Below are 20917 nucleotides of genomic sequence, written 5' to 3' on the forward strand. Positions count from 1 at the left end.
GAAGCGGAGTAACGTTACTACTGGCCAGCCAATGCGCTTCAGCTTTACTGCCGAGTGCCGAGTCCATCAGCCGAACAACACCCGCTGATTCAGGTAAGAACAGCAATCTCCCTAAAACAAATAAATGTTTCAACAAAATGAGGCATTTTACTTTAAAATACATGATATATTATGCATGTCCAGTTTATGTAAAGCAGATTGGGTGATATTTTCGTGGTTGTAAATGTCTTATATTAGTGTGCTGCTTGTGCTCGCCTCTCACTGCATGCCATCTTTGTTTTGATAAAGTTACGAGTGACTATTATGAATTGTTACAGCTTCAATATAAGTCAGTTAGCAAACAATGATCCAGTAACCTGTTAAACGCGGCAGAGATAGTCAAAGCTCAGACCCTGAATGTGTTTTTGTGAGGGTCTGTTAGCCTGCTAACCTGTGACATTTAGACTTCAGCCGTGACCCGTCTACAGTGTTCGTTTGGAGATCGTCCAGTGTCCGCCCTCTGGCCCTGTTATGACCCCCTCCATTTACATGTGCTAACCTCGTTGTTTGTGGAGATTATGAGATCTGTTCTGATTTGTTATTGTCTGGATGTGGCTAGTTTAGCGTGTTAGCTGCTAGCGTGAGTGTGTAAGTTATCTCTGATGGGCGTCAACATGACACATCTGCTTGTACCTTTACTTTGAGATGTTGATTTTGATATTTGCAGTTTTGCTACATGGCATGCTAACATAAGCAATTTAAACGTTTATTTGAAACAAGGAATATTTAGCTTTCTCTTACCAGCATATTCTATGCTAGGCAAAGTTTCCACCAAATTAATACAATTATAATAAAAACAGAATAAATGTTATTTTTCAAGCTAAGACGTTTCCAAAATATTTAGTTAATTATAATACTTTTTATAATTGTTATCAAGAGTATGTTATTATTTTTAATAGTAGTCATAATAAAAAAAATTGGCTTCTAAAACCAAGTTATTTTTTTTATTTTAGTTAAAATAACTTTATCATATAATAATGATACAACAGTAACTATGGAATTACCATGGCAAATTTGGGGTTGTTAAATCATGTGTAGCTTGAAGTTTTAATTTGTTTTTAAATAATAGATTCGAGTTCCTGTCCATGATGAAAGCAGTGAAATATTTTACACAAATGGATACTGCATTGGTTTTCATGGTTAAAAAATAATTAACTTCTGACTCTGTATTGAGGGCCATTTAGGTTCATTACACTGTTTTGGTTGTGCATTTCCCAGCATCAGCTGTTTTTAATTAAAAAAAAATTATATAAATATTAGTTCTAAATGTTAAGTCTAGTTAATTAAAATATGTACTTTCGTCTTAACTAATAGCCAAAAATGTACTTTTAGACTAGCTGAAGTTGTATGTTTTTGTGTTTTTCATAGAATATTTGAGCTGTGGTAGCAAGATGGATGCTGACAAGGAACCCAAAGGTAAAGGAACTAGGAATTCCTGGTATTGTCTTTGATTTTTATCAAGCTCACAAAATTTTTTTTAGATGAGATATACCTTGTATATTCTGTTTATTTTATTTTTTTGAAAATACTGATACATTTATGAGTTGGCAGAGAAAATGTTTTTAATGTGTGTTACTGATTCATGGTGCTGCTCAGACAAAATCCAGTATAAAGTAAGTTTCAGTGTAAAAGTTTCATGAAGCTTCTGCACATCACTGTTGCCAATGATTTAATGGAAAAGATTTTGTAGGATCTCTTAAGAAGTCTTGCAAACCTACTGAGAGCAATATTAAAATATAAAAAATAAAATATATGAAACAATAGTGGTGTGTTTCACTGTGCTGAACATGTTTTTTTGCTTCATTTAAAGTGGATGTTTGTTTCTGGAAAGGAATATGTGTAGTATAAACATGCTTTGACTTTGAGACATTTGACTGATGAATAATGATTTAGTGCATTCATTTTAAATGCTGGTGATGGCATGTTATTTTCAGGTAAGATGTGTGACCAGGTGATGCAGAACCCACAGGCATTGGCAGCTCTTCAGGACAAAATAGACAGTGTCTCACATAGTGCTTCCATCATGGACAGGTAAGCAAGACACGGAAGTTGAAACACTATGGCTGTTTCATACGAACCAAACTAATAACTTGGAACCAAAGAGAGACTAACAGGACTTTATTCTTTGTCATGGTATCCTGTTTTTATTGTTTCCTATCTTAAGAAAACTATTTCCCCGACTGGATGTGTCTCATATTTCCTGCGTGGAATTTTAAAACTGCACGTTGCATTTTCATTGTTTCTAATGTTACATAGAGAGACAGCCCTGGAAGTGTAATATAACCGTCTGTATAAGGGGGAACACTCTAGTCAGGCCATCTGCCTGCAACCTAAAATCTGTCTCTGCTTGTATAGTTATCACACAGAAGTCAGTCCTAATGGTGTGTGTGTATACATGTATGTGTATTTGTGTCAGATTGAGGATGCCCAGAGAGAGGTCTCACACCCATGAATGCTAATTTCACTTCCTGAATTTGGCTGTAGTTGTAGTGGTCATGAAAACGATGACACAGACAACAGTATTTCCACAAAACAGCAATAATTAATTTGTGCGTCAACACTGCAAGACCAAACATAAAGCTTGTGGAAAGGGTGCTGTTGGGTCAAGCAGTCAACTTAGACTAAAACAGATTCAGCAATTGCAGCACAAACCTTATCTTTGCTGTTTACATGAAGCGCATTACTTGAGTTCTCAGAAGTTTGTGATGTGATTTGAACAGGGATCTTGTATCTGATGCTCTTACTTTAAACCAATCTGTTGACCCCAGAGAGCAGGGAAATGCACCAGTCCAGCTGTGCATTATCGGACACCCATCTGCTCACATAATGTCTGTCTTCTCTTCCTCTATAAACGTCTGTCCAGCTTACCAAAGTCTGTGAAAAGAAGAGTCAATGCCTTAAAGAATCTTCAGGTTAACAGCACACACATCGAAGCCAAGTTTTACAAGGAGGTGCATGAGCTGGAGAGAAAGTATAGCGCTCTTTATCAGCCATTATTTGACAAAGTGAGTTTGTGTGTTTGTGTGTGTATACACTTTTTTTTATTATATATATTTCACAATAATAATGTTTTTACTGTATTTTTATAAAATGAGTACTGCCTTGGTGGGCATAAGAGAACGATAGTGAATATACATACCATATATATCTCAGTCATGGGAAAAAGAAAGTACACTTTTGAATTTTATGGTTTTACGTATAAGAACATAATAAAAAATCAGGTAAAATACAATCACAAATGAACAAAAACAATGACTTTATTATACTGTGTCATTGTTTATTTAACAAAAACTAGGCTAAAATGGAGACGCCATGGGTGACAAACTAAGTACCCCCTTACTGCTTCCATAGGAATTAAGAGGGTAAGTAACAGTCAGGCATTGCTAATCAAATGCCTTTGATTAATTGATCATCAGCAAGCGTGACCAACTCTATAAAAGCAGAAGTTTGGGCAGTTTGCTGATCTGGAGCATTCAGGTGTGTGTTAAAACAATGTCAAGTAGGAAAGATAGTAGCAGCAATGATCTTAGAGAAGCAATTGTTGCTCTCCATCAATCTAGGAAGTGTTACAAGGCCATTTCCCAACATTTTCAAGTGGGCATCCCAGCAAATTCACCCCAGGGTCAGACTGTGCAATGATCAGAGAAATCGCAAAACACTCAAGAACTAAACCTCAGACTCTACAGGCCTTAGTTAACATGTTAAATGTTGAAGTTCATGGCAGTACAATTAGAAAAAGACTGAACAAGTAATGGCATGTTTGGAAGGGTTGCCAGGAGAAAGCTTCTTCTCTATAAAAAAGAACATGGCAGCATGGCTTAGGTTTGCAAAGTTTATCTGAACAAACCACAAGACTTCTGGAACAATGTCCTTTAGACAGACGAGACCAAAGTGGAGATGTTTGGCAAAAATGCACCGGCCACTTCATTAAGTCGACCATGAACTCCTTTGTATACCTAAGGATTCTTGAGTCAAATGTGAGCCCATCTGTCTGACAGCTAAAGCTTGGCTGAAATTGGGCCATGCAACAGGTCAATGATCCCAAACACACCAGCAAATCTACAACAGAATGGTTGAAAAAGCAAAGAGTCCAGGTGTTGCGCTGGCCCAGTCAATGTCCAGACCTCAACCCGATGGAAATGCTGTGCCATGACATAAACAAATGCCCACAAACCTCAAAGAAATGGTGGAACGTTGTAAAGAATAGTGGGCCAAAATTCCTCCAGAACGATATGAGACTGATAAAAGACATATAGAAAATGATTACTTCAAGTTATTGCTGCTAAAGGTGGCTCTACAGGTAATTCAATCATAGGGTGCACTTAGTTTGTCACGCATGGCTTCTCGATTTTGGCTTTATTTTTGTTAAATAAATGATGACATGGTGGTGTAATATACCGTGTGTTGTTCATCTGATGTTGCATTTACCTAATTTTAAGACCTGCTAAAGACCAGATGTTTTTTTTTTTTTTTATGCCCCGTTACATAAAACCATAGAATTCAAAAGGGTGTCCTTTCTTTTTTTTTATATAACTGTATACATAAATTATATACATGCACATAGTACATGTGTATATATAATATGTATTATTCTTTAATTGTAATACATTATGTGTTATAATATATTTAAATATTTTTTTTGTGTACGACAGAAAACCAATTATAGAATAAATATCTCTGATCGTTGGCCTGCTATTGCAGAACATTCTTCCTCAGTGTCCTGTAGGTTTCAGAATGGCTCTGAAGCACAGAAAATCTTTTGAGCTGAATCCAAACTTTCCTTTTAATATGTCTGCATGGTATTGGTATGATGTTCTCTCTCAAGTGAGATTTTCTAAATTTCTAGAGAAGAAAATTTGTGTCTGGAGAAGTGGAACCCACTGATGAGGAGTGTGAATGGCAGAGTGACCATGAGGATGAAGCAGCATTAGCAGTGAGTATTATCTGACCACTCGCATTGAAATCAGATCTGATGCTGACAGAAGAGCAGTACCCCAATGCAAACTTTTCTTTTTCAGGAAGATCTGAAGAAGAAAGCTGCTATAGGGGAAAAGACAGAAGATGCTAATGAGGAAAAGCCCAAGGGAATTCCAGAGTTCTGGCTCACCATATTCCGGAGCGTGGACATGTTGAGCGATATGCTGCAGGTGAACCATCAGCAGAAACCTTTTCCTCTGAAGTCTCTATTCTATTCTTATTAATGATTATTTAATGTTTGTTTTCGCCCTGTAACATTGTACAGACGATATACAACTTCATATTATGAATACATTTATATTACATATTTCTTAAAATAATTATGAATACAGTGTCATGAAAAAGACATGGTAATATTCAAACACCACATTTTTTCGCAGCACATTTGAAATTAAAAGAAAGCTTGTGCTCTTTCTCAACAGGAGCATGACGAACCAATACTTAAACATCTTCAAGATATTAAAGTGATATTTTCTGGTCCTGATCAGCCTATGGTAAGGACAATAATTTAAGGGGTTATGATTATTTTAGATTGAACCGTGTGTGTGTGTGTGTGTTTTATCATACTATAAAATATTGTCATATTAATAACTGCTGGACAAATCAGATCATTTAAAATGTATTATACTATACTATATTTTTTTATTATTATTAATGCTGTATTTTACAGAGCTTCACATTAGAGTTCCATTTTGAACCCAATGAATACTTTACCAACACAGTCCTCACAAAAGTATACAAAATGAAATCGGAGCCAGACGCAGAGGATACCTTTTCGTTCGAGGGACCAGAAATCATGGACTGTGAGGGGTGAGCAGTTAATCAGAAAGACCTGCTCAGATCGTCAACAGACTTTCACCCTGTTTCATTATTCATCTCTCCTTTCCGGCAGGTGTGAAATTGATTGGCACAAAGGCAAAGATGTGACGGTTAAAACAATCAAGAAGAAGCAGAAGCACAAAGGCAGAGGGACAGCGAGGGTCATCACCAAACAAGTGCCCAATGACTCTTTTTTCAACTTTTTCAACCCTATTAAAGGTACACAATATAACAGTTGTGCATGTGAACTTTTATGAGACTGGTAGGTTGAATACTTTGGGAAATCATTAAGGTGTAAGGTGTACTGCACTGTATTAATGCATTCTTGTTTATACTTTTGCCTGCCTCTGCTGACTGCGCGCGCCCCTCCAAAAACAGACAAGCCGTTTATACTTAACTAATCTTTGAAACGACAGGGGGGAACTCGGAGTAATTGTCCTTTAAACCATTAGAAAGCAGCAGTAAGAAGTAGTATGCTGGAACAACACCAAAAGCATGGCATCTCACGTGGAGTTGCTGAATTAATTAATTAACTTTACATGCAAACTGATTAGGTTGTGGGTCAGTTCGGAAGCCACACATGAAAATGTTTGTTTTTAGTACACTTCACCAAACCCACACTACCAAAAAATCATGTAAAACCCAGTAAACCTTGAGATTATTACTTGTGACATTAGAGCAAAATATATGGATATAATATATGTATAAAACTAAATTAAACACCAATCTTAACTCTTTTTCTATTTTCATTCATTATTTTTATTAAACATGGATCTTTACTTTCATTAAAAAGGCCTATTTCTGCTATTGTACTCATTTTGTAAATGTAAGAATTTAATAAAAAAAATTTACTTGGAGCGCTTAATGCAAATGTAATTGGTCACATTTATAAAATTAGGTGATTGATTTTTTTTTTATGCCAAATCATCTTTATTTGTATAGTGCTTTATTCAATACAGATTGTTTCAAAGCAGCTTTACAGGGACAAACTGAAAATAATAATTCAATGATGCAAACTGAGTTCATTTCGACTATACAGTAACTCTAAAAAGAAAAAAAGTGTAATTTTTCTGATAAAAGTCAGTTCAGTGTTGATTCAAAATCATCAATTTTTAAATTAGTTAAATTCAGCTATAAAGCAGCTCTGCAGAAAATAGTGAAGTCAATGTGCATCTCAGTTTAGTTCTCATCAAATAGCGTCAGTGCAGTCAGATCAATATCGTTTAATATTAAGTGTCCCTCAACTAAATAAGCTAGAGGCGACTGTGACAAGGAACCCAAACTCCATCAGGTGAAAGAATGGAGAAAAAATCCTTGGGAGAAACTAGGCTCAGTCGAGGGGCCAGTTTTCCTGTGGCCAACGAACAATCATAGTGTGTGATTATGATTCCAGAGATCACTGGAATCACAAGTCAGATTGTGGATTGTTATCATTCAAAGTATTTAATCTAGTTCCTTCTGCTTTAAATAGAGACAAAAGTATGAGGTTAATCACGGTCTGTCACCGTCAGTTTACTCTAGTGATTGTATGTAATTGTGAAGACACTGATGAATGCCACAAAAAATCTTTATCTTTTGGGTTTTATTTTTCATCAAACTATATAGTATACAAAACAACTTTAAGCAACGAATTCTAATAAATGAATTCTAATTTAACTAATAAACTTTATATACAACAAAATTAACTTTACATACAATAAAAATAAAGAGTACTTTACTTTAAAAAACCTTGGACTCAAAAGGGGCCTCAAAGGTACTGTTTACACCTGTTATAAGATGCGTTTTGGTCAATCGGATCACAAGTAGATGAGGGAGACATATCTGTTCACACCTGGTATTTTCATCCGTCTCTTTTGTCCACTTTCAACCATTTCTGTCCTGATTTCTTCGAGGGGAGGGTCTATGGGCAGGTAAAAGTATGGACCTTTTCAGATCTTTCGATCTAATGAACGTAATAAGCTTATTTACATATAAACGCGACCGGAGATGATGAGAGAAAACACAGAGAGCAGCAGCTTTCGTTTCTGCTCTGACAGCCGCAAGACCACGCTGAATGCCGTGTTAGAAATTAGGAATAGTGAGATAACATTGTGCTTGGTACGTTTTTCATTTTCAAACCAAACTTGGGTCTCCCGTCTGGCTAGCTCGCTACCCATAATGTTTACTCATTAGGTCAGCAGGCGTAGAGAAGGCGGACTTTTGTGGTTGTTTGAACGCTTTCGACCACATGAGCGTTTACACTACGAAAGCAATCTGGTTGAATGCATTTTCAACTACCTCTGGAACTGTTCGAAAGTAGACAAGCTCAAAACGTTTTAGATCCAGTTTACACCTGTATTTGGATTGGTCCAATTTCGATCGATCAAAACGCATCTTATTATCAGGTGTAATCCGGGCCAGAGAGAGATCTGCCTCAGAATCAGTGTCTCCATCACTACACTACTTCTTCATTATACCTTATACTGACGTATTCAATGTTTTCCCATCTTTAATTTAAAAAAGCACCTGATGGAGTTTGAACAAGTTTCTTTGCGGAATGGGGCGAAATGGGGTCTCGTCTCTTGCGCACTCAACGTGCACGACCGCTTACACTGCTATGACGTCATTTTTCCATGCGCATCTTTGCGCTTGTGTGGAAGTGGGGAGTATAAACCAGGCTTAAAGTCCTCATGAAATCAAAATTGACCCTATTTACTTTGCTAGCACACATTACTGGTTTTATAGTGTACAATTAAACCATGCAAGTTAATACACAGAAAAAAATAGTTTGTCATGGTAATCTTTAATAAATATCTGAAAAGTTACTTCCAGTCTGGTGCGCTGAAGTAAAACCCTGCCCTCTATTCAATATTCCGTTTCACTTGGAAATATGTCACAGCACTGAAGAAAAATCAGTTGCTACTTCCGGTCCACGAGGACTAAGGCCGCGTGTCCACCAAAGAGTTTTTTTCCCCCACCAAAGCGTGTCCACGCTGCACTTTTCTTTCAATTGACTTCCATTCAAACGCATACAAATGCGTCAGACCGGAAACTCAAGCTCATGCGAAAAAGTATAGGATTTCGCTACGTTCCAAAGTTCAAGTTTGGTGAACTCTGACCTGCGAATTCACATCACGTGAAGACGTGTGACCAGTAAAAGACTGTAAAAGACCGATACGTCACGGCGTGACCTCTTGGCTGAATTAAAAGAATATTTTTTCAGTAAAGTCGAGTAGATTGTATATATCTTACATTTCGTTATATGTTGAATTCATGTTTACAGTATAAAAAAGACGCTGCAGAGTGTGACGTCAAATCACGACCTTTGCAGTGTCTGAAGACATTTTGCATGCTCAAAGTCTAGTGTGACCGCGGCTTTACGCTCCTGGCGTTTTAAAAACGTGGCGCTCCTATTTGAAAACAATTGAAAAAATATGCTAGCCGCGGAAAAAAACCCCGCTTTGGTGGACACACGGCCTAAAAGCAGAGGAAGTGAATATGATCGACATTGTGTGATGTCACGATAAGTCTCAACATGGTTCTTTAACTGAGTTTAGTTTAGGTGTCACTGTTTCTTTAGGTTCCTTGTTATATCCCATTTTTATCAAAAAGACTTTATTTTGAATTAACATTATTTATAGCTATAGTGTTGTTTACAAACTACTGTATTTAAGCCCTCTTAAATTGTGATTGTACACGTTGTACCAATGAGCTGGAGTTTTGTATTAAGTAATTATCAGATGAATATTTCTATTCTGTCATTCAGATGTTTAACATACTGCAGGTTTACTTTTTGCTATCACATGAAGTCACCAATATTTTTTTCTGTTTTAGTTTCACCAGATAAAGAGTTGGTAAGTATTTTGTTACTTTATCCTTTTTGGTTTTAGCTCATCCTGTTTAGTTTTATCTAGGCATTTAGTTTGTATGAGACCAATTATATGTAATTTGAGGATTTTTATTGACAATAAAATATAATTTTGCCTGCCTTATCCACCATCACGCCTTCTGATAGACACGAGTGATTAGTTTACTTGGAAAGTTTAGAGAATCATTTCAGAGATCTATATATAATCAGACTTAATTTTTCATCTTCAAATGATCAGAGAAGTTCATATAATTCCTTTGTGTTCAACAGGATGAGGATTCAGAGTTCACCTTAGCCACAGATTTTGAAATTGGTCATTTCTTCAGGGAAAGAATCATTCCGAGAGCAGTTTTGTACTTCACAGGAGAAGCTCTGGAGGATGACGAAAGTGTACGTATTTTCAAACGACTGTTTTTGTCTTACAATGTCTATGGTTCCTCAGAATAGTTCCAGTGTGCATTCATTTGTAATATACATTCATTTATGTGTTTGTGTCAGTTTGAGGAGGAGGAACTGGATGAGGGTGAAGAGGAGGTGAGTTCACCATATACATAGTATTAAAGATAAATGGAGCAATCCGTGTTTTATAAAACTTCACAATGTAATAAGTGACGTTTTATTTGATATTAAGTTGCAATTGTGTAGGGTAAGTGTGTTTTGTGTGAAATAGGACCAAGATGAGGAGGATGAGGACGATGAAGAGGAGGGAGATTCCAAGGTGAGTTTGGATTTAGATTATAACTTGATCTGAATGACTTGAATTTGAAAAGGAATTACTGCATTGTCTCTTTGTTTAGCAGACCTCACTCTCTGTAACTTAATTTTCTGTTCTGTTTTTTCTTTGGATGAATGTTTGTGGTGTATTTGCATGTTTGATGATTAATGCTGATTGGGGTTGTTTTCTACCTCCTGTTCTGCCCTAGTGACAGGCATAAGTCATTCTCACCTCATACATTTCTAGGTAAGAAAGAAATGTCATGAGTCATTCTAACCTTTGCCTTGACATCCCCCTCGGCCTCATCCCTCTCCTTACGTCTGCTATCCCATGCCCATAGCAACCCTGTAACATTGTATTGAACCATTAATTTCATATCATATTATTAAGGCCTTGCCCAAAATCTCAGTACATGACTGTAAAAGAACAGAGAAGAGGACAGAATCACGACTGCTGTATTAGAGAATTTGGGGCAATGTCCTTCCATCCATTTTGCTCTATGTATACCCTGTAGTCTTTTTTCCCCCACAATCTTGCTGAATAATTATTGATGGTTTTTAGTAGGTCAAGAACTTTTCCAGCTCAGATATATGGTATTCTTTTTTGAATACATAATATTTTGCTATAACTTACTATTGCTATAACATCCATTTATTCAAGCAAAAAGCACTGATTTTAGACCCTGATCCTGGAGTGTTTCAGTATTGGGGTTTCTTCTTTTATGTCTTATATTAAAGGGATAATATCATACACTACTGTTCAAAAGATTAGGATTAAGTATTGTTTTTCTTAAGCACCAAATCAGTATATTAGAATGATTTCTAAAGGATCAGGTCAAAGAATGTAGATGTAGAAATAGGGGTGTGCCGGTTTCAGAATTGGTGATGACGGTTATGATGTGAGTCAAATGTGACGGTTCATAACATAACCGTCGTCGGGGGGGGGGTTGAATAACTGTTCGTCTGTTATAGGACAACTTAGTTTGAATAAACAAGCAGACACTGATTAGCTACTGGCTCTACGTTTATTTAACATGAACAGCAAGACAACTAGAAGTGAATGTGCTTTCCATTAAATGTATCACACAGTAAACAAATCCTTAACTAACAAAACAAACAAACGTTGCAATGAACGTGCTTTTTTTTTTAAATAAGTCACACACAGTAACAAAACCTTAACGAAAAAACTTTGGAATGAACTTTGCAATTTAGACGCGCAAACTGCGTGCCGGTGCGGTGAGACGTGCATGCTCGGGCAGATTCGGCTTGAAGTCGAACCGTCACACCCCTATGTAGAAAGCCGGTGCACTCGTATTACTATGAATGGGAGAAAGTACAACGCACAATATGCCGGAATAATTCCCACCTTCTAAATGAAAGAGCCAGTTGGTAAAGACATTGCATCACTGCAGCTGCCTTTAGAAGCTCCGGTTCCTGCACATGCCTGAAAAATGCCGTTTTTGTCATGATTTGAGCGTTTAGAAGCCAAATTTATGAGACAGTTGTTGTCCGATTTCTTTGGTGATTTCAAATATGAAATTTAATTGTAAGCTTGGTGAACAGCTTTGGAGAATTTGATGTTTCCCCATTCAAATAGATATGAGCTGCACTTGCATGACTGAAATGACTTGTCTGAAAGAGACTTGTCTGAAAGAGACTTTGATCATGTGACACTGGAGACTGGAGTGTTTCACAATATTACTGTTTTTACTGTATGTTTGACCAAATAAATGCAGCCTTGGCGAGCATAATAGACTTTTTAAAAACATTAGCTTAACATTATCTTGAACAGTAGTGTACATTCTTTGGTCATTATGGTCCAAAGCAATGGTCCCCTAGTAAAAAAAACTATACCAAAATGTATTTTAAAATACATCAATTTCATATTAGCTATACTACAAAGCCATTAACATATTTACTGACATATCGCTTGAGACTTACTGATATAAATATTATAATTAAACTTTATTTGGAGTACTTCTTTATTGCACAATGCACATTTCTTAATATTAAGCCTAAAATGTGTTTAATGTCACTATTAGTATTAGTAAGGATAGTATGATCTCTGATCAGTCTTTAAATACAAGATATTTAAGTATACTTGCAATAGTTCCACTTTAGCACAATCAAATATACTTCAGTATATCTTTAGTTGGACCTCAGCAATATTTCTGGATAACTAAAGTGCATTAAGTGCAAAATTAGTTGTTCCAATTTAGCAGACTTTAAGTATATAAATTTAGTATACCGAAAGTATAATTGTAGGGTTATTTATATTAAGTACATAAATATGTAAATGTATTTGTAGTATACTTAGCATAAAATAAATGTATTTCAAATTCATTTTAGTATGTTTATTTTTCTCTAGGGCCAATTATAATGTTAGTCAAATTGTATTTTTGTTTTGTTTTTTCCCCTCAAACTGTTTTCTTGACCATTTCAGTCACTTCACCATGACTGGATGGGCCAATTTAATACTGTGTAAACAGAATGAAGAGTTTTAGCAGTTTATTAGTGGTCTCTTTGCACAGGAGAGGAAGTTATGGATTTTTTTCTTAATAAATTAACCTTCTTTTTTTTTTTTTAAGTTGAAGAGAGATTTGATTCATTGTAATATGACCCCTTCATGCAAAACAACTGCTTCAAACAACCATTTTCTTTCGGTGGATCAGGCTGTGGTGAAACACGCTTTCTCCCATTTAGTGATAGTGATGTATCTGCAGTACAAAAGAGTGGTGATTCACTTTAGATTCCCTCACACTTTTATCTTAATTAATGACTGTATTCACATTGTTGATCCTACAGATGCCTAGAGAGATGTGTCAGTGTAAATGTGCTTTCATTAGCCACTCTTCTGTGATGAAGATATATCTCCCTTTCTCTTCTGCACTTTTCCTGCCTCAAGTTGCAGATACAGTATTAAGTTATTGAATAAAAAAGTCTCTCTCCTTCTCCAGCCCTATCTTTTTTCTCTTTTCCAGCCCGTGGATCCTCAGCCTGCAGAGTGCAAACAACAGTAGTTTGAAGCGCTCACTCCTGCCACTGTCAAACCCCATCAGCTCTGTAGTGCTGCATACAGTCTCTGCTGAGCACACAGTCTAACAAAACAACATGATGATGCAGTACATTGGAAAATTAGTTGGGTTTTTTTATCCAGCAGAATTTGATTGCTTTAAAATTCACTTGCTATAATACAACAAACAGTATAGATAAATTGGGCAATTCCACATTACAGGCAGCCTCAGAATAATATATATATATTTATACAACTGTTCGTTCTGATTCTCGAATCTGATTGGCTGAGAGCCTTTTCCAGCTGTGTGATATTTCCCCAGTATCAGCATTCGAACCATTTCACCATTTGTATAACTCCATTTGCAACATTTTTCACAGAGAGTCATGTCGGATGAGCAAACCACCATCATTTTACAAATATTACGGTTATTGTGTCATGGAATGTAGTTTTAAGAGTTTTTTAGCCGAGAATGTATTTAAAATGATGAAACTGTTCCAGTGCTGATACTGGGGGAATATTGCATGGCTGAAAAAGACTCTCGGAAAGAACTGTTGTATGTGTGTGCATATGTAAATGTGAAACAAAAAGACATAATGACTTCAGACATGCTGCTGCATAGCCAAAAAAAAGTTGACTTACACAGGTTTCAATCTTGCATTTTTATTTAACTTGCAAGCATTGTGTCTTCACATTCAGACTGATAAAATTTTAAGCCTGAATTGAAATAAATGGGATTGTATTATAACTTCCTGTGCACATATAACCTTTGTCAAGGTTGTTTGTATTTAACAAATAGATTCTTTACTCAATTTTGAAGTGTTCTGTGTCATGGGCATAACCTTGTTTTTTTTGTGTGTTTTTTTAATAAACAGCATATCTATTTATTTACTTTTTGAACAAAACAGCATGTTTATGCACTTATTTATGGAAATGTGTGGACTGTTGCTAGCTAGCTACCAACTAATATATCGATTATACCTTGCAGGGATCAAGAAGTTGTGTTTAATCATATCCGGCTACTTTACAATATGGATGTCTAACATTTTTATCTTTCACTTGAAGATCATAATTTAAAAAAATGAATCCCTGCACTCCACTACTTTAAGTACCTATATGCTTAATCAATGTAGTTTCATTTTGTTTATATGTACTTAAATATACATAAAATCCATAATGCTGGAATTGCTCAATTTAGATATATAGTAGTCAAAGACTATAGGGCGAAAGTCCACTGCCAATGGTCACTGAATTCTGAGTGAACTGCAGATGATTACACGTCCTGAAAGTCACATGTTTTATGTGAGCACATCCTCAAGGCCATTTTTTTAGATACATCACATCCCAAAGTTGACTGAATAATTTATTTTGTGACTTGATCTCATAGGTTACTCAGGGTTTTTTATGCCAAGATGACAGTGTGCGAGTATCCAGCATTGTGAAACTGTTGATATCTAACCTGCTTAATGTTCTCTTTTGTCTTGTAAAAGAACTAAATCTTTTAGTTATTACAGTTAATTATATATCTTGTTTTCCATCTTTTTATTATTGTTTTGAACTCTCTGTGTTGGTCTTGTGCTTCTTGGTGGATCCCTGAGAGAATATGTTTTGCTGATGTATGTACTGTACCTAGTTGATTATAGCCCCTTTTAGCATTTTAAAAATGATTTTGCTGTACTGCCCAAGCACTTACTAAAAAAACAACAACAACAATTAAACATGTTTATTGCCAAAGAGAGTGATCTGATTTCCCTTTACGCCAACCATTTCTTTGTCGAAGCATTTCAGGTCTGCATTTCATTTTTAAAATAATTTGACGGATAATGAAACTAAAGAATGCAGGTTATGTTGAAGGAATGTGTCAAGTTAAGCTCAATCGACAGCATTTGTGGCATAATGTTTGTTACAACAAAAGATAAGTCTGATTCATCCCTCACTTTCACTTTCAACAGCAAGAAATGAAGCTTATACAAGATTTTGTGTTTCTTTTCTTCAGTGTTGATGTGAAAGGTCCATGCTTTGGTATTAATTTTTTCCAGTCCACCTTTGTTTCTGCTCGATGAAGAATAAGTCATTTTTACTTATGAAGAGAAAATACTGAAGACCTCGGACTGAAAGAAGTGAATGTATGACAGGTCTCTTGAAACGTACAAGACATTAAGTTACAAGAATAATATTGAATTTTAATTCTACACTAACTGTTACAATGTAACCATGTACTATGTATAAGTGCAAAGTGCTATGTATACTATGTGCAAAATTCACAATTTCTTCAAAAAGCACACATTCCTGTTTTGGTCTTATTAGAAGGAAACTGCCATTTTCTATTCCTACACCCAGGTGTGTTTTTGAGACAAGCTGGAGCTAAACTCTGCAGGACAGTGGTCCTCCAAGGCCGAGTTTGCACACCCCTGGGCTAATACACTACGTTATTATGATGCTAAACTGTTTTGGAGTCATTTAGGCAATGTCTTCTAGGGTCAAATCTGAAGACAAGGCTATGTAATAGAGTTCTTCCGTTCTTCAGAGGTGTTGTTATTAGGTGCATTTTGGTAATATTGTCTGAAGGGGGCTCTGCAACCACTTTCTCCCTGACTCACTTTTTCATTTTTATTTGAACAAAGAGAAACGTACTCAGTTACTGACATAACCTCGGTTCCCTGAGAGTAGGGAATGAGTATTGCATAGCTATACACAGTGGGGAAACTCCTTTCCTCAGATGTATTGAAGCTTATATGTAAAACGCATTGCAACTGCACAGTGAGTGACTGACTTACTGATTGGCTGTGCTGCAGCAACTGCACATCCAATGGCGAAGGCGCCGCAGAGCACCAATAAAGGGAACCCTAATTCGCCATTATAGCAGGATTAAATTGACTGAAGCGACAACTTGCCATGTTACTACAGTGCGGCAGGCTACGCAATACTCGTTCCTTACTCTCAGGGAATCGTTACGTTAGTAATCAAGTACGTTCCCTTTCGAGAACGGTCACTTCGTATTGCGTAGCTATACGCAGTGGGGATGCAATGTAAAACGCCGCACCATAAGTAACTGGCTGCAACTGAAGCCCAGGACCCCGTGGCTCACAGGAACAAGCCAGAATTCATATAAATAAATATATATACTGATAAGACCAGACACCGTCGGGTCTAGATCATATGTATAGTGATGTCACTAAGCTCGTACCCCAAAATAATATACTAATAGACCGGACACCCTCGGGTCTGATTATATATATGGACCAAAAAAAAAACTTGTAGCAAGGGATAGCGTGCTTATGAACAGTGACCTGACACATAGATGAGACTGGACCTCGTCGAGTCTAATCATACAGAAAGGACCTTCGCCTGCAGGGAAGGGACCTCCATATTATAGAACCTCACAAATGTGGAGGGTGAGGACCAACCGGCCGCCGCACAAATGTCCTGAATAGGAAACCCAGAGGACCACGCCCATGACGAGGCCATACCTCTAGTCAAATGGGCTCTGGTGCCTATAGGGCAGCCTGACCCACTGAGGCGTATGCCAAAGAGATGGCATCCCATATCCATCTGGACAGCCTCTGCTTCGTGACTGGAGATCCTTTGGATCGGCCACCGAAGCAGACAAACAGCTGTTCAGACTGTCTATAAGACGCAGAGCGCTCCAAATAGACCTTCAAAGCTCTAACAGGGAAAAGTAGATAAGCCTCCCCATCCTCATCAGAAGGGGGACGAGCTAATAGTGTAATAACCTGTGCTCTAAACGGTGTTGAGAGCACCTTAGGGACATAGCCATGTCTGGGTTTGAGAGTAACTTTGGAGTCACCTATTCCAAACTCCAAACATGAGGGGCTCACAGAGAGCGCCTGCAGATCTCCCACTCGCTTGATAGACGCCAGTGCTAGCAGGAGAGCAGTCTTTAGCGAAAGTGGTTTAAGATCAACCTACTGAAAGATCAACCAACCGTGGTCCTCTGGGTGTAATGGAGGACCCTTCAGGGCCCCAAGGACTGTGGAGAGGTCCCAAGATGGTACAGAAGGAGGCCTGGAAGGGTTCATCCTCCTGGCCCCCTTAAGGAACCGTACGACCAAGTAATTTCTTCCAAGTGATTAAGCTGCTATGGCTGCCACGTATACTTTCAGCGTGGATGGGAAAGGCCCGCGTCTAACAATTCTTGTAGGAAGGAGAGAATCACTGATACCTCGCAAAGTGTCTAATCGAGCACCAGCCGGAGAACACTGACCATTTCAGGGCATAGAGACGCCTAGTAGACAGGGCTCTAGCCTCAGTAATCGTGTTCATGACCTTCACAGGGAGGTCCCTGGGTACCCTTTGAGGGGCCACACATGTAGGGCCCATAATTCGGGACGAGGGTGCTAGATCGTCCCTTTCACCTGTGTGAGGAGATCTCTCCTCAGTGGGACTGGCCATGGGACTTTGTCCACCATCTGAACCAGCTCTGGAAACCACGGTCTGGACTTAAGTGGGTCGCACACCGGACGAGAAGCGCAGCGCCGCGTCGCGCCACGTCTAGGACAACTCCAGGTATCGCACACCGGACGCGCACATTCTAATCGCGCGAGCACAATTTTGAATCAACTCCTGGTAGAAGAGCTGCACGATGTGTGTTTTATCTTGCTTATTATTATTATTTTTTTATGTTCATTGAATAATAGCTGATGTTTGAACGTTAATCAAGTAGAAGTGTCTATCACGTTGAGTCTGTTATTTTGTTGTAACGTTATCCGTTGTCTAGGCAACTATGTCACATAATACAATAGTATTTATTTAGCTAGCGTTTAGCTAACCCGAGTGAAAACAGCACGGGGTGAAGCCATGTACATTAACGACGATTTGAGACAAATAAATGTAAATTTAATATAAAACTATGCAAATGGCGCTCTGTGGCGCGGCAGGGTTTTGAACAAGGTTCTGAGCCGTAGCTGGGCGCCGCGGACAGACGCCGAATGGCGCCGCCGGTGTGTGTACAGTCATAGAGAATAATGTGTTCGAATTTTAAAGACCTGGCGCTGCGCGACGCGGCGCTGCGCTTCTCGTCCGGTGTGCGACCCCCTTTACAGAGGGGGGCCACTCGGAGGACTGGGCCTCCCAGTTCCCTGACCCATTTAATGACAATGGGGGATCATGGAAACGGGGGGAAACGCATACAAGGGACGACTGGGCCAGGAATGTTCTTGCATTCTTCTAAAAGAACACTGCGCAGTGAGTGTTGTCTCTCGAGGCAAAAAGGTCGACCTCGGCCTTGCCGAAAACACTCCATATCAGACGAATCGTCTGAGGGTTTAGAGACCACTCGCCTAGGGGAGTGTTGTCTTGAGAAAGCATATCCGCACCCAGATTCTGAATGCCTGGGGTCTCTCGCCATGGAGTACAGGTAGCCCGACCTGAGACCGCCTTGGCGATTGATATATGCCACCACCGACATGTTGTTCGTGCGGATTAAGACGTGGTGTCCTTTGAGGTTCGACAGAAAAGCTTTCAGGGCCAAACAAACTGCTTTAATTTCCAGACAATTGATATGTAAGCTCTGCTCCTTGCTCGACTAGAGGCCGGAGACAGGCTTGCCCTCGTGCAGTGCTCCCTAACCTAGGTTGGAAGCGTGTGTGAAAACCACTTTCCTCCTGGAGGCCACCCCCATGGCCACGCCCTCGTGGTAACAGTCCTGAGCCCGCCAGTGAATCAAGGTCTGTAAACAACCGCGATTCCCCGTAATGCGAATGCTCCCAGACCGCCATGCACAGGCTGGCACTCGGCGTTTGAGCCAGTGCTGAAGCGGGCGCATATGCAATAATCCCATACTGAGTACTGGCGATGCGGCTGCCATGAGGCCGAGAAGTTTCTGAAACTCTCTGAGGGGTGTGCGTGCGCCTGCTTTGAAGGAGGCTGTCAGCTGTTGTATAGAGAGCCCGCGCTCTGGTGTGAGCCGCGCTCTCATAGTTGTAGAGTCGATAACTGTGCCCAGAAAGATAACATTCTGGCTGGGGGTTGGTTTGCTCTTGGATAAATTGATTTTGAGCCCCAGGCATTCCAAATGGCGTAGGATCAGATCTCTGTGCATCAATAGTTCGGCTCGCGACTGCGCAAGAACCAGCCAGTCGTCGAGATAATTCAGCACGCGCACTCCCTGGTATCTCAGGGGAGAAAGCGCTGCGTCCATGCACTTCATAAATATGCGGGGTGCTAGGGACAGACCGAACGGCAGAACTGTGTATTGATAAGCCTGCCCTTCGAAGGCGAATCTCAAGAATGGCCTGTGATGGGGGGCTATCTGGATGTGAAAGTACGCGTCTTTCAGATCCACAGTGAAAAACCAATCCCCTGGGCGAACTTGCGCGAGCATTTGTCTGATAGTCAACATTCTGAACGGCCGTCTCATGAGAGCTTTGTTCAGATGCCTTAAGTCTAATATGGGTCTGATGCCGCCGTCTTTCTTCGGTACTAGAAAATAACGGCTGTAAAACCCAAGGGGGTAATCCATCCGCCGGAAACTGAAGCTTCCTCTGGGGGCCGCCATTGTTGCTGGCTATCACCTACTGTTAGCATCCCATGGACTCCCATTCATTTTGGCGTCACTTTGACAGCGAATAACTTTACATCTGAGGCGTCCAAAGACTCGATTTGTCCATTATTTATTTCTCAAGAAACGGGACAATGGATAAAAGGCTCCATTACTTTGTATCTTACGTTATGGTCCTGTAGAAGCCGTTTTTGTAAAAATAGGCTAACGATTGCGTCATAACCACGGGACGCTCTGTCGCACAGTAGAGAAATTACCGTATAGACAGAAGTCAAAGCTCGTAGGCAATCGTTTACTGTCTATGAGGCAATCGGGTGGACATGGAGCCATAAAGTCAAGGGAGAAGCCCATAGATAGAGAGTTCATAAAAGCAACGGGACAAAATATTTCAACAACAGATTTGTTTCAGATTTCAATTCAGATTTATCTCGGCACAGCTACTAGAAGGTCAGAACGGTTGCTCACGTGACCTCTACGTCGTCAAGCTCAGTTTGAGCCTGCGCAGTGCGCTTGGCTATCAGGAAGTGAGTGCTTTTATGGGCTTCAACTTTCTCCGTTGAAATCTATGGGGTCGCTGTGTCCATTTCTTTTACTGTCTATGGTAAAACCCAGAGTGTTTTAGCTCGGGTGGAACCAATTCTATCACCCCTTTTGCTAACAGATTTTGTAATTCGGAGCAAAGCACGTGACACACGCTGCTTCTCACCGAAGTCTCGAGAACCGCCTGAAACTTTGGCGGTCTGCGAGCGAACTGGAGTGAGTAGCCTCGCTTTATTGTGTTTATAACCCAACTCGACACATGGCTTGCCAGGCCAGAGCCTTTGTGGCTAGGGTTTGACACATATTGGGGAATGGGCCGCCTAACCCAGGGGGACCAGATACCCTTATATTGTGATTTGTGCACATACTGAGTGTTGGACTGACTCGAGGGGCTTTCGCCCCGGGTGAAGTCAGAGTGACAACTGGTAGGGGGCCACCTAGTGGAAGG

General features: G+C 39.2%; 1 protein-coding gene across 2 annotated transcripts; it reads left to right on the forward strand.

The window, feature by feature from the left end:
* Positions 1-21: 21 nt before the first annotated feature.
* On the forward strand, positions 22-15143 carry nap1l4b (nucleosome assembly protein 1-like 4b). 2 transcript variants are annotated; one of them, XM_056247984.1, is made up of 15 exons: positions 22-93; positions 1408-1455; positions 1974-2070; positions 2903-3044; positions 4886-4972; positions 5058-5186; positions 5439-5510; positions 5687-5826; positions 5909-6054; positions 9649-9668; positions 9953-10072; positions 10181-10216; positions 10353-10400; positions 10606-10643; positions 13378-15143. In XM_056247984.1, exons 2-14 carry the CDS (start codon positions 1431-1433, stop codon positions 10606-10608), a joined length of 1065 nt encoding a protein of 354 aa, XP_056103959.1. In that variant the 5' UTR covers positions 22-93; positions 1408-1430; the 3' UTR covers positions 10609-10643; positions 13378-15143. The 2 variants fall into 2 exon arrangements, with proteins under 2 accessions (XP_056103959.1, XP_056103958.1); XM_056247983.1 differs by lacking the exon at positions 10606-10643.
* The last annotated feature ends 5774 nt before the right edge of the window (positions 15144-20917 follow it).

This window comes from Rhinichthys klamathensis, unplaced genomic scaffold (assembly GCF_029890125.1).
Source record: "Rhinichthys klamathensis goyatoka isolate OS25496 unplaced genomic scaffold, OSU_Roscu_1.1 h1tg000051l_1, whole genome shotgun sequence".
Taxonomy (NCBI): Eukaryota; Metazoa; Chordata; class Actinopteri; order Cypriniformes; family Leuciscidae; genus Rhinichthys; species Rhinichthys klamathensis.

What these genes read in the sequence shown, in the direction of transcription:
- nap1l4b (XM_056247983.1), top strand. Translation starts at nt 1,431, where the DNA reads ATGGATGCTGACAAGGAACCCAAAG. An exon ending in TGCTGACAAGGAACCCAAAG is followed by an intron (nt 1,456 to 1,973) that starts GTAAAGGAACTA and finishes TGTTATTTTCAG; the next exon opens with GTAAGATGTGTGACCAGGTG. An exon ending in AGGATGAAGCAGCATTAGCA is followed by an intron (nt 4,973 to 5,057) that starts GTGAGTATTATC and finishes TTTCTTTTTCAG; the next exon opens with GAAGATCTGAAGAAGAAAGC.